Source organism: Lathyrus oleraceus, chromosome 2 (genome assembly GCF_024323335.1).
Source record: "Lathyrus oleraceus cultivar Zhongwan6 chromosome 2, CAAS_Psat_ZW6_1.0, whole genome shotgun sequence".
NCBI classification, from domain to species: domain Eukaryota; kingdom Viridiplantae; phylum Streptophyta; class Magnoliopsida; order Fabales; family Fabaceae; genus Lathyrus; species Lathyrus oleraceus.
In genome coordinates, this window is record NC_066580.1 from 476,164,862 (window position 1) to 476,179,200 (window position 14,339).

A 14,339-nucleotide genomic window follows, 5' to 3' on the forward strand; every position below is an offset into this window, starting at 1 on the left:
ACGACAAAAGAACTCTAGATATGATATAGTTATTTAAAATGAAAGACAATAATCATTTTGGACTATGCACTAAAATCGTTTTCGTTTGGCAATAATGGATTTAACTACAACTCCTAGTAATTCAGTTCTAATGGTAAGTAATAAGATCCTTATAAAAGGCTAATAAAATAAGTGAATAAAATAAAATCAAAGAATATGATCGAAATAAGCTTCTTACTCTCAAGCAAGAAAACTTCAATATGGAAAATTTAAGCTAACCTTCTTTTATTGTAATGCAAGATATACTTCAGAAATTAATCAAATTAAAAAGCATATAAGCTAGTACCAAAGGATTTCACTGTTGCAACCAAATCAGTTTACAATAAGACAAAAACAGAACCTTCTGAATGCGATCTAGTGCACCTCCAGTAATAAAAGTCTCTTTCCCACTATCATCAACTGTCACAGCCGAGAGTTTGTCCAAACTAACACCAGCTGCAAATGGGTGCCCTGGATTGCTACAGGAGAGAACATATCAGGCTGGTGAAAGATATAAACATTTGTAAGACAACTATTTTATTTGAATTTTCCATTACCTCTCACCGTCCTCATATCTGATGTGAATATTAGAAATTGAAAGCTTCAAATTTCCAATTATGGTGCTGATGAGAGATCCCAGCCATGACTTATTCTTAAAATTAAACAAATATATCAATAAAGTTAATACAAATTATTCCTGAACACGCAGAAACATGCATGCAGTCATTCAAATATTTTAGGCAGCAGGCATTCAAGCATGTATAGAAATTAGAAACTGAGCAGTTTCACGGAACCTTGGGTGGATAGATGGAACCGCCAAAGTGGAAAACATTCTATTCATTAAAAAATACTAAGAACAAGTGAAGTAAAGCTTATAGCCTCGTACCATTTCTGACTGTAGTTGTTGTGACTTCTCCCACAGTTTCAATTCCGTCTCCTGTTTGCAAAAGGAAAGGAATGAATTTTTCATCATCAAATTAAATTGTTAAGTAAAACTGAACTACACCATTTGCCTAATTCCTACTTGTTCTTACCTGTATTAGGCTCTTCTTAGCTTCTTGGACAGCATCTTCACTACATCCCTCAACTTGTGTTGCAGGTTCAGCTAATAAGAAAATGCGATCCAAATATACTAAAACAGGATCTTGGCCAAGCCTACTCCACGGAACCTTGATAAATACAAACATCAAATATGACCACCACTTATAAAGAAAGGAATATTACTTAAATAGTCGGTATGTTTCTAGAGAAGAAAGTAAGACTGACTATAAGCAAGAGATGTGACCAGTTATCATATAAAATTGAAAAAGAACAACGAATTATCCTGACAGTAAACTTCTACCACGCCCCATAACAACCCACACGAGTATGCAATTTCTGTCTTTTACCAAAAGACATTAGAAGGATAGAATCATAGACGACTAAAATTGGCTCGCCTACATATAGCATTGTCATTTATAATAATAGAACAAAGAAAACGGTTATTAAAAAATTCCAAATTATATGACGTCCATATTGTTGCCAATGCTTGTTTAACATGTCATCATCCTCAAAATGGATGATTGACTATGAAAACCATAAAGAAAAAAAAATGAGCAAATAAAATTATATAAAATAAATAAAATAGTTGGTTTTCAACACCAATGTATTTACACAGATTTGGAGAATAATTTGGCAAAAAAAAATTAACAGAGAAAATAATTGAAAATAGAATACTTAAAAAGTGCTACTTCAAATGTTTGCGTATGGAGCTAATGAAGTGGGAGTTTCAAAGGTGGGATGAACTAAGTTTGACCTTTCAATGTAGCATGCAAGGTCATGAATGATTAATCAAGATTACATTTAAGTAAAACAAATCTTGAGCATTCATGAAAGACTCTCGCCTAATAAACAGTCTCTACTGATAAGTATAACCACTCAAAAGAAGAAACAAAGGAATATTGATCATTCAGCTATATCTAACCAGATTCAATACGTTATACTCCTAAGTTTCTGAGAAAGAAGTTCGTGTCGCACCAACCTTAAGTTTCACTGATCCAAGAAAACCTGCTTTAACCTTCACTGGCAACTTTAAAGCATTTAGAGCCTCCGGTTTCAGCTGCATATTCTTCAGCTCTACATCACCTGTTTCAAAGTTTGGTTTTAGAGACGGAAATATAAAAGTATCAAAGAAAAATTGGAGTAAAGAAAATTAAAAACAAAAGCACACAAATGTAAATCCGGAAACTCATTAAATCTCTCAATAATTTGTAACTAAGCTCCATATATATCGACTCACAGAATAGTGGGGGATAGATTTGCATATCCCTTTGATCCACCAATTGCCTCATAGAGGTCTTTACCTGCTTGGCACAAATGTAAACAACCACAAACATCGCCTCTTAAGGAGGACTTCAGACAGTTGCCTGGCCAAGTAACGGCCAGGTCTTCCAGACTACATGAAGTATAGAGATTCTACCTCCACTGGTTTAAAAACCAAGCAACAGCAAGCAAGTTCTTAAAGAACTGTAAGCGACTAAATGTACCTGAAATCAATCAAGTATCATCAGTACTCAGACAAACCAACAATAAACAGCAAAAGTTAATATACAGACAAACACAAGTTAATGCACATAAGTGCAAGCTATAAGCCCAAGCTCAAGCATCACACCTACAAAACAAAGTCAAGTTAGTTATAAACATCAACAACTCAATCAAATTGCCTTGAAGCAATCTCCTTAAGCATTGTGCATTTCATCCTGAAAATCCACACCAAATGTGAGAAACTAGACCACTAGGCCAAGCCTAGGGTCCAAAAGGAGAGAAAAAAATCTAAACAGCAAGCCAAACCAATCCAAAATCAAATTAAAACAATTCAAAAGCAAATGCAATTGACCCATGCTCATATCCTTCACCATATTCATTTCATGCCCATTTAACATCAAACATGCAATTGCAACTTCAATTGACCAAACAGAACTATCTCACTCAAAAGCATACCAAAACAATTCCAAAAATCCTAAAATAATTCACACCTAAACAGGACACAATCAACAAGTAGCATGTCAATTTTCAGCTCATTGGACAAAAGAAAGTAGGTCAATGAAAATCAAGAAATCCAGACACAATTATTCAAGCCAATTCATAGCTCCAACACATGCATTCAATTCAAAAATTACAAAACAGTAACAACATATTAGAAATGAATAGGACAAAACTATGATGTCCTACAATGTGTCTAAATCAGCACACCAAATTTCATATTCATCCAAAACCATATGAGATTTCAAAACAATATACAACATGTGTCACACAATATTGCAAAATGAACCAACACTGAAGAAAATTATCAATCAATGGAAAATGCCATAGAAAATCCAGAAACAATTCACATGTTATCTTGACATACCAATGATCATTCATGCAAAAAATTGGCTCAATCAAACAATCCTAGGTCATGCGAAATAAATTCATGAAGTTGACCTAGCTAGGTGTGACACAAATTGTCACACCTAGATTCAAAAAAGCATATCTCAAACACCAGGTATCCAAAAATCATAAACTTTACATGGAAATCACCATCAACATGTCCAGAATGAGCACAAAAAATTTCAATCATTTCTTTAAATGTATGAGCATTTCATGATGAATTTGGCAAAGTGTACAAAATGCACACATCAACAAAATCAATAGGCCAATTAAATTTCCACACGTGCAAAAAATTTCACAAAAATCATCATAAAATTCTACACATTATCTGAGCATGGCACAAAAATTTCACAAAATTTGGATGAGAAATGAGTGAGTTATTGATTTTCTAAGTTCACATAACAAAATGAAATAAGAAAAGAAAATGAAAAATGAAATAGTTATTTAATAATATATGCAGTGGCAAGTTTTGCAATTCTTAAACACACAAGCCAAAACGACGTAGTATTGAAAAACATTCATGGCGCTTCACTGGCTTACAGGAGCGGGGGAAACAACTTATTCAAACGAAAAGCCAAGGAAACGGATCAAAGCGCGTTCCTGTTCACGTTCTTCACAAACAAATTCCAGAAAATTCCCAGAAATGAAGAACAACAAATTCTCACCAAAATTCACAAATGGATAACCAAACGAACCGTCCTCCATGAGGATGACAAATATGTGATTGATTTATCCTAACTCTAACCACAACTCACGGATCGAGCAAAATGTAAACACATATCAAACCTAAATCAATATCTATTCAATATCTAACCAAATCCAGAACTATCTACATCATGATCATCTACGATGAACGCACTACAAAAGCCCTAGCATGGTTTTGAGCAATGAGGAGGTTCGAAAATTTACCTTAGATTGATGGCAGCGATGATTTGCTGTGTTCTTGATGTCAAAGTCCAAAACAGATCAAGGAGAAGGCTTAGGAAGTTGATTGGAACTCGTAGCTAAGCTCAAGTTGATCCAAGTGAAAGAAATCTTCAAATGCCATTGATGCACATACTTTGGACAGCTGCGATTTGAAGCTTTTGGCAATGGAGAAGTCGAAACAGATGAGAGATCTTGATCCAAGGAAGGTGAAGCAACAAGAATTTCGTGAAATGATGAAGAATTGATGAAGTTTCAATGAATTTGGTTGATGAAGGTTCTTGATGAATTTTCACTTTTGGAGGAAAAAACAGTTACAAGCTTTTGTGAAATGTGATTCTGATCCAAATTAGTTATGATTAAGCTCTTATACTCCACTTAATCAACTCTTAATCATGAATTAACCAAAATGAAATGTGATTAGCAAAAATGCTTTTACTAAACAAGGGCAAAATGGACTTTTCACCCTGGGGCATGACAGCTGTATGACAGCTCACACACTCTCCAAATTCCATTTGTGATGAGTTGGCATTGGTCCCACATCCATTGGCATTGTAATTTTCATTTTCACTATGCTATGCCATGTGCAATTTCAAGTGAAGTTCAAAAGTGACCTAGCCAAATATTGGACCTTGAAATGTTATGACAATTGAAACCATTCTAATGGCATATGTGGTGTGTTACAAAAACTCCATGCCAAAATTCCATTTTTTCTCAACTTGGACCATTTTGCCCTTGGATTTTTAACTGTGCACTTGAAAATTGACCTTTTGCATTGACCATTTTTGATGAATTCCAACTATGCACCATGAAAGTACATGTCAAATGGAGTTTGCACATAAAAAGATCACTCAATTTGGACACTCCATGTGGAAGTTATGCCCCTCTGATTATGTGTCATTTTTGAAATTGAATGGACCATAACTTGCCAACCATACATGGGAATTTCAAGTTCTTGGACTTTTTGGAAAGGTGAGACCAAGATCTACAACTTTCATGTTGAACAAATTTTCATTTGAAGCTTCCTTGGACACGTAAATTTGAGGTCAAAAACTTTCCATTTTGGAAAACTTCCATTACAAGTCACTTTCTATTTTTGGCAATTTTTGTCCTGACTTGATTTTCTTCATTCTTGAGCTTTGCAATGTCAAATAACACTTGTTTCAACATGAATGAAGTGTATCCAACTCAATCCCACCTCCAAATCCATTAAATCATGCACAGTTGACCACAGTCGACTTTTTCAACTAATAGATGAATTTGGCCATGCACTGATCAATCTGAGCCCCAATTCTCTGATGAAATGGCTCAAGGATGAAACCCTAGCCTCAATAAGCTCCATATAAAATCATGGAATGATCCTCATATCCATCATAGACCCCATCTCCTAGCCATGCCCTGATTGGCCCAATGCAACTGATTAGGGTTGACCAGTGGTCAAAACCCTAATCTCAAGGAATAGACTTCAACACTTGATTCTTCTTGGATGATATCAAGACCATGATGATGATGATGTATCACTTCAATCAAGATGAAGACCAATCTTTGAGAAATCAAAAAACCCTAATTATAGCCCAATCCTCAGATGATAATGATCAGTCAATAAAACCCTAGCTTGCATCTGACCTCCTATCTTCTGATCAAGACTTGGGGAATGGCTTGCACAATGTAACCACATGATATGCAATATGCAATGCCTAATGACCTAAAAATGATATGCAATATGATATGCTAGTCCCAAGAGATGAGGGCAAATTTTGAGGTGTTACAGCTGCCCCTATTCAATCCACTGTGAACCTGTCGATATGATAGCCTCGGCTTTCAGATGATCAGGATGAAGAGTGATTGAATACCAAGAACAGACGAACAATTTGCACTCTGATGGGAAAATAATTAACAACACCTGTCAGAATCGGCAAAGAAACAATCTTGAAGAAAAAACCCGTGGTACGGAGAAAGTCGGCCTGAATACCGAAACAGCAACGTCGACCTGGATACCAAAATAAATGGTAACGCAGGGACACCATGGCCTGAACACCATACATCCGCTGGGGATTATTATTCCTTTCTTTTTTATGCTTTTCTTGAACCCCGAAGTTTTCTCTATTTTCCATTTTCTTGAACCCAAAATTTTCTCTTGCGCAAATGATCCTCGGATCACCGCATTTGAACCCCGCTCTCCTGTTTGCCACATAATGAACCCCATTCTCCAATTTGAACCCCAGTCGCCTGACGATAACTCGCGATCGCCAATGTGAACCCCGTCTCCAGAAAACACCTCGTGTCTCCTTTTCTCCATTTGGACCCCAATCTCCAGAAAATGCCTCAACACTTCCCTTTCCGTTTGAACCCCGATCTCCAGAAAACACCTCGTGTCGCCTTTTCTTCTCCATTTTGAATCCCGCTCCTCCGAAAATGCCGCAACATCTCCCTTTCTCCATTTGAACCCCATCTCCAGAAAATGCCTCAACATTTCCCTTTCTCCGATTGAACCCCGTTCTCCAACTTCTTGTGATAATTCCGCTGGCAACATCGGAAATAACACCAAACACCACTCTGAGGGCGACATGTCAGAGGGTATACCTTCACAAAAGGAAGGTAGCATGTGCATCTCTTCCTTAGAAGACACCTATAACGACCTCCATTGGCCTCAGCCAGAGTCTAAGGTGACACATGAACAGAAGATAATCCTAAGGACCTCATCCCGGATACATTCTTCAACTCCAATCTTCAATTTGAACCCCAGCTCCAGAAAATGCCTCAACATCTCCTTTTCTCCATTTGAACCCGGAATCGCGCTGATCGCGTAACGTCTTCTGATTTATTTCCATCTCTGTCCGACGGAAACATTTCCTCCAATATCGCACTACTGGGAACATTGCTGATCTGACGTCGTGATGCTGAACTCCTCGGAGTACCATTTCAACATCTGATGAAACCAAAACTTCAAGCGGTAACCACGGCTTGAATCGCGCTGATCGCGTAACGTCTTTGAATATTTCCATCTCTGCCCGACGGAAAAAACTCCTCCAGTATCGCACTACTGGGGAAATACCTTTGATCAAATCATGAGGCCAAACTCCTCAGAGTAACACCTGTTCTTCGGGCCAAACTACCTCTCAAACGTAACCACGGCTTGAGACTAGCTTGTGCGTGCAATATGATGCATGATTTTTTTCTGCGTAATGCTCCATACTTATGGAAATGCTACGCGATTATTTTTCTATGCAACATGCTATGCTATTTTTTTCATGATGAATGTATAAAAGAGTATCCCCCTCAAGGGATTCTGCTGAGGAGCTCGAGACACTCTGCTGAGGAACTCGTCAATACTCCAATCTCCACCCTGCTGGGGAATAGCACTGCTGCTGGGAATAAGGCAACCCTTGCTGGGGAAGAACCTCCTTTGCACCCAATCCGCTCGGGAATTGCTGGGGATAAGAACCACCAACACTCTGTGGGGATACCACAATCTTTGACTTGCTGGGAGATATCAATCCCGACTCTGCTTTGGGAAACCCTCACAGATACCTGCGACTTCACGGGGAAATGCTCACAGATACTCTGCTGGGAAACAGCCACCTCAGGCCTGGCGACTAGGGAAAGCATCGATCTGACACCTGCTGGGATAACCATCCTGACCCTGCTAGGGAAACGAATGCTACTCCGCTGGGGACAACCCATGCAATCCATAGGTAGAATCAACTCAGCTGGGGATGCAGATATCAGTCCGCTACGGAAACTCGTCCAATCCACTGGTAGGATAAACACTGCTGGAGATATATTTCATTGAAACCCGCTCCACTCGGGGAATACAACCTTCAGGCCTGGCTGCTGAGGAAACACCGTTCTAAACCTGCCGGGATAACCATCCGACTCGGCTGGGAACCACAGACCTTGGATCTGCAGGGGATTTGGTCCTCTAATTCTGCTTGGGGACCTACGTACCGACTTTCACTTTTGAGAACTCCCAGCCTTTTCTGCTCCATCATCTTGTCTCCCAATCATCCGCGCTCGACGGAAACGTACTCCTGGGATTTATACATACTTTCAATTTTCCGACTTTGAAGAGTCTTCTTGATTAATTCAAAGGTTGTCGGACGTCCAACGTCTTCTCCGTCGCTTCTCTACCATTCATTCGTCCCTGATTGGACCCTGCGGGGAATTTCTTGTTACAAAGTTTCCACATCACAACCTGCAAGTGAGTGAAGAATATAACAGTACCTGCAAAACAGACCGTCAGATAAAACCGTGCCCCAGGCGTGTCAAGATTTCAACACTTGGGTCACTCAACCTTCCGAATAAGATTTCAAGCTTTCAATCTTATAAACATGCATTGGAAGGGAACCTGTATGTCTTAAAATGCAAAATTCTTTATCAAAAATATTGGATGTTTTTGCAATCAAAGCGGTAATGAAAAACAAAAACAAAATTATTTGACTGAATATGCATTTTATTGATTGAAAAGTGTGGCTCAAACTGAGCAATACAAAGGAAGCAATTCCTGAAAAGAGGTAATTGCACAAAAGGAAAAATCTATCCTAATGGCAATGTGAAACCCGTAATCTCATCGAGTTCCAACTCGGTTACACCCCATATGTCCTCAGACTCTCCATGCTTTCTGCCTTTTGAACAAGACGATTCCACTGATCCCTACCGGGTATTATCCATGATGCTTTAACCAAAGCGCAAACGATCATGCTGGACGCAGTTGTTCATTTCAATCCCTCTTTTGCTTGGACCGCCCTCTCGGGTTTTCAGTCCACCGGGATACCCTTTTTTGCCCAAGTCGCCTTTTCAGGTTTTCGACTTGCCGGGTGTACATTTTTTTCAGTTTTATCCCTAATTTTGCCCGAACCTTTTCTTTCTGTTTTTTGGTTCGCCGGGATGCCCATTTTTGCCTGGACTATTTTGTTCTTTTCGTCCAGCGGGTCTCTTTATACGAAGTATTTTTTAACTGCGTCCGCATTCACAGGGGATGGAAAATCCTCGCCATCCATGGTCGTTAGCAACAAGGCTCCGCCAGAGAAAACCTTCTTGACCACGAATGGACCTTCATAATTCGGTGTCCATTTGCCCCTACGATCGTTTTGAGGAGGAAGGATCCTTTTCAGCACCATATCACCTACGTGATATACCCGAGGTCGCACTTTCTTGTCAAAAGCACGCTTCATCCTTTGCTGGTACAACTGCCCATGACAGATGGCTGCCAGCCTCTTTTCTTCAATCAGGCTCAAACCAACACCACAAAGACAACACCACCAAACAAACCACCAAAAACCCCCCGCCACCGCCACACCCACCCGCAACCCCCCACACCCAACGCCACCCACCCCACCAAGCAAACAAGGAAACCATACAGGCCCCACCACGCCAACACCGCAACCCCACCCAAACCCGCCCACCAACCCACAAGCAGACCCACCCCCCACAGGCCGCCACCACCACAACCCACCGGCCCAGCAGGACAACCCCCCAAAACCCACACCAACCCCTCGAAAAAAAGAACAAAAAAAAAAAAAAGAAAACAAAGGCAACAAAAAGAAAAAAAAAAAAACTCTTCATACCGGGTCCTTACCCATTCAGCCTCTTGCAACTTTACGTCCATCAGGACTCTCAAAGAGGGAATCTGAACTTCAACAGGTAACACGGCTTCCATTCCATATACCAACGAGAAAGGAGTTGCCCCAGTAGATGTACGTACCGACGTTCGATACCCATGCAACGCAAACGGCAACATCTCATGCCAATCCTTATAGGTTACCACCATTTTCTGCACAATCTTCTTTATATTCTTATTGGCTGCCTCAACCGCCCCATTCATCTTCGGACGATAGGGAGAAGAATTGTGATGCTCAATCTTGAATTCCCGACACAACTCTGCCATCATCTTATTATTCAAATTAGAACCATTATCAGTAATGATTCTCTCGGGAACCCCATATCTGCAAATGATGTCTCTCTTGAAAAACTGGCAACGACCTGCTTCGTCACATTCGTATAAGAGGCTGCTTCAACCCACTTGGTGAAGTAGTCAATAGCCACTAATATGAACCTGTGCCCATTCGAAGCTGCGGGCAGCCGGGAGAAAGAGAGGGGAGTGGAGAAGTGGGCGAATTGATGGAGGGGAGAAAAGACATGGGAGTGGGTGGGGATGATCGCGGTGGGGTGAAATAAGAGAGAAGGTGGGGGGACGGGAATAGGCTCAATCTTTCCGATCATATCAATGCCCCACATAGCAAACGGCCATGGAGACGACATTAAGCTCAACGGATTTGGAGGCACGTGCACCTTATCAGCATAAATCTGGCATTTATGACACTTCCGCACGAAATTGAAACATTGGGCCTGAAAACAAGGTAAAAAAAAAAAAAAAAGGGGGGGGCACAACAATATAATATCATGACTTGGTGTAAAAAGTTCCATTGTCATCCAATAATAACCTGCTCTCAGCAGCTTCTTTACCATAGCATTCCCACTGGCATGGGTACCGAACGATCCCTCATGAACCTCTTTCATCAATTGGCTTGCTTCTCTATCATCAACACATCTGAGCAAGACCCAATCAAAATTCCGCTTGTACAAAACCCCATCCTTATTCAGGTAGAACACCATGGCCAACCTCCGCAGAGTCTTTCGGTCCTTCTTCGATGCTCCCTCAGGATACTCTTGAGTCTCTAGATAGCGCTTGATATCGTAATACCACGGCTTCTCATCATCAGACGCTGTATCAACAGCAAACACATAAGCCGGTCTATCCAGACGACCTACTTCAACACTGGGGAACTGATTCCACCACTGCACCTTAATCAAGGCAGCCAGAGTAGCCAAAGCATCTGCCAAAGGATTCTCCTCTCTGGGCACATGATGCATCTTCACCTTGGTGAAAAACGTCAACAATCTCCTCGTATAATCTCGATACGGAACAAATGAGATTGATGCGTATACCATTTTCCGTTAACTTGATTTATCACCAGAGCTGAATCTCCATATATGACAAGGTTCTTGATCCTCAAATCAATCGCCTCTTCAATCCCCAATATACAAGCTTCATATTCAGCTACGTTGTTGGTGCACTCAAATGTTAGCCGGGCAGCAAAAGGAATATGGGATCCTTTCGGCGTAACCAAAACAGCACCAACACCGCTTCCATTCACGTTAACGGCCCCATCAAACATCAAATCCATTCGGATTCAGGGTCAGGCCCCTCCTCCGGGATTGGTTCCTCGCAATCTTTCGATTTGAGAAACATGATGTCCTCATCAGGGAATTCAAACTTCATCGGTTGATAATCATCAATGGGTTGCTGGGCGAGGTAATCAGACAATACACTCCCCTTGATTGCCTTCTGAGAGGTATACTGTATATCATATTCTGTCAAAATCATTTGCCACCTCGCAACCCGTCCGGTCAATGCTGGCTTCTCGAAAATGTACTTGATTGGATCCATCTTGGAAATCAATAAAGTGGTATGAACCAGCATATACTGCCTTAGTCGGCGAGCAGCCCAGACCAAAGCACAACAAGTTTTCTCGAGCAGTGAATATCTTGTTTCACAGTCGGTAAACTTTTTGCTAAGGTAGTATATGGCATGCTCTTTTCGACCAGACTCGTCATGCTGCCCCAATACACACCCCATAGACCCCTCGAGGACTGTCAGGTACAGAATTAACGGTCTTCCCTCCACAGGAGGCATCAGAATCGGAGGCTCCTGCAAATATTCTTTTATTTTTCAAATGCCGCTTGGCAATCATTATTCCACCTGACCGTTTGATCTTTTCTCAACAATTTGAATATTGGTTCGCACGTGGCTGTTAGATGAGATATGAACCGTGAAATGTAGTTCAATCTACCTAAGAAACCACGAACCTCCTTCTCTGTTCTCGGTTCAGGCATTTCTCTTATTGCTTTTACTTTTGCAGGATCAACCTCGATTCCCTTCTCACTTACAATGAACCCCAGCAATTTACCGGACCGCACTCCGAACGTGCACTTGTTCGGATTCAACCTCAGTCTGAACTGTCTCAGCCGGTCGAACAACTTGGCCAGATCTACCAAATGCCCCTCTTCTGTTTGGGACTTTGCTATCATGTCATCAACATAGCATTCAATTTCATGATGAATCATATCATGAAACAAAGTCACCATGGCCCTCTGATAAGTAGCACCGGCGTTCTTGAGACCGAATGGCATCACCTTGTAACAAAAAGTGCCCCACGGTGTGATGAACGTTGTTTTCTCCATATCATCTGGCGACATTTTGATTTGATTATAGCCAGAAAAGCCATCCATGAAGGAAAACACCGAGAATTGAGCTGTATTGTCTACCAACACATCAATGTGAGGTAACGGAAAATCATCTTTCGGACTAGCTCTATTCAGATCTCGGTAGTCCACACACATTCTCACCTTCCCATCTTTCTTCGGGACTGGCACAATGTTCGCAACCCATGGCGGATAATTAGTGACAGCAAGGAAACCAGCATCCCACTGCTTCTGCACTTCCTCTTTAATCTTCATCGCCATATCAGGTCGAGTTCTGCGCAACTTCTGCTTCACTGGAGGACAATCTGCTCTCAACGGTAGCTTGTGCACAACGATATCGGTATCCAACCCTGGCATATCTTGATAAGACCAGGCAAAGATGTCGACATACTCTTTCAACAACACTACCAATCTGCTCTTGACACTTTCCTCCAAAGCAGCCCCGATTTCACCTCTTTCTTAACCTCGTCGGTACCCAGATTTACAACCTCAATCGGCTCTTCATGCGGCTGAATCACCTTCTCCTCTTGTTTCAACAACCTGGCTAATTCCCCTGGCAGTTCACAATCTTCTTCGTCTTCTTCTTCAGCAAGATAGATCGGATTGTCGAAGTCATACGAGGGTGTAACAGGATTGTTATCAATGAGATCCGGAGAAGAATCGCATCTGCATGAATGTTGATTCATGCATTGCTTTAGAACCGGTGTGACAAAAAAAGAAAAATGAAAAACATTGCCATTTTTATTTGTTTTTATTTTTAAACTGCAAAAATAAATGAAAAACAGGGAACACCGCTTTTAATGAAAAACATCCTTTTATAATGATGCGAATTTGCAAATTTAAACATGAGGTGGCCCTTACAATGAACCATTACGTGTCGGGCAACACGTATGGCTTTCATGCATATAAGACTAAAACAGGAAAAATATTACTCTTCCAGCAGAGTGACCCGGATGATCTTTTCAGCCTTCCAGTTTTGGATTCCCATCCCTGGCGCGCACGGCTTTATCCACCGGTCCATGTCACAGTCGCTGTCAGCGTCATCACTCATCATGCAGATGTGATCCGGATCCAGCATTCCGGCACTTGTGAAGGTGACTGACGTACGACGTCCTCTGCCTTGCCTGAGCCTCGGCCCGGCTGGTACCCCACTCCGAAGCGATCTTTCTTCGCGGAGACATCCATCATTCTGCCCCAACCAGGAGCCTCTCCACTCTTCACCACCTCGGCGGCCTGTTTGTACGAAGCTATGGACGGTTTCTCCTTCTCTTTAGCAAACAGAGCATTCTCCACCTTAATGGTTTCAAAAGCTTGACTAGGCGTCTCCCAGATTTCACCATCCATCTCCACCTTAAATGAGGACAAGTGGCTGACAAAGATGTCCTCCTCCCCACAAACAGTGACGACTTGGCCTCCCAGATGTACTTCAATTTTTGGTGCAAAGTCGAAGTTACTGCCCCAGCAGCATGAATCCATGGCCTACCCAACAGGCAACTGTATGCCGGCTGAATATCCATGACATAAAAGTTGACTTGAACACCTCAGGTCCAATCTTCACTGGCAGCTCTCCCTATCCAAACACGGCCCGCTTCGACCCATCAAAAGCCCGCACTATCAAATCTGTTGGAGTCAAAATCAGCCCATCACAGTTCAGCTTTGCCAGAGCCTTCTTTGGCAACACATTTAAAGAGGAGCCGGTATCAACCAGCACATGCGAAAGCACG

The 14,339-nt window shown here is 41.4% G+C and overlaps 1 protein-coding gene across 1 annotated transcript in view; it reads right to left on the minus strand.

The window, feature by feature from the left end:
• LOC127120557 (uncharacterized) overlaps positions 1-2,163 on the minus strand; it is a 61,617-nt gene extending 59,454 nt beyond the window's left edge. The window contains exons 1-5 of the mRNA XM_051051028.1: positions 2,039-2,163; positions 1,053-1,187; positions 905-955; positions 576-670; positions 380-497 (exon numbers count right to left, since the gene is read on the minus strand). Of these exons, the coding sequence (XP_050906985.1) occupies positions 380-497; positions 576-670; positions 905-955; positions 1,053-1,187; positions 2,039-2,122 (483 nt within the window). The 5' untranslated portion in view covers positions 2,123-2,163. The remainder of the gene's footprint in view (positions 1-379; positions 498-575; positions 671-904; positions 956-1,052; positions 1,188-2,038) is intronic.
• Between the last annotated feature and the right edge of the window lie 12,176 nt (positions 2,164-14,339).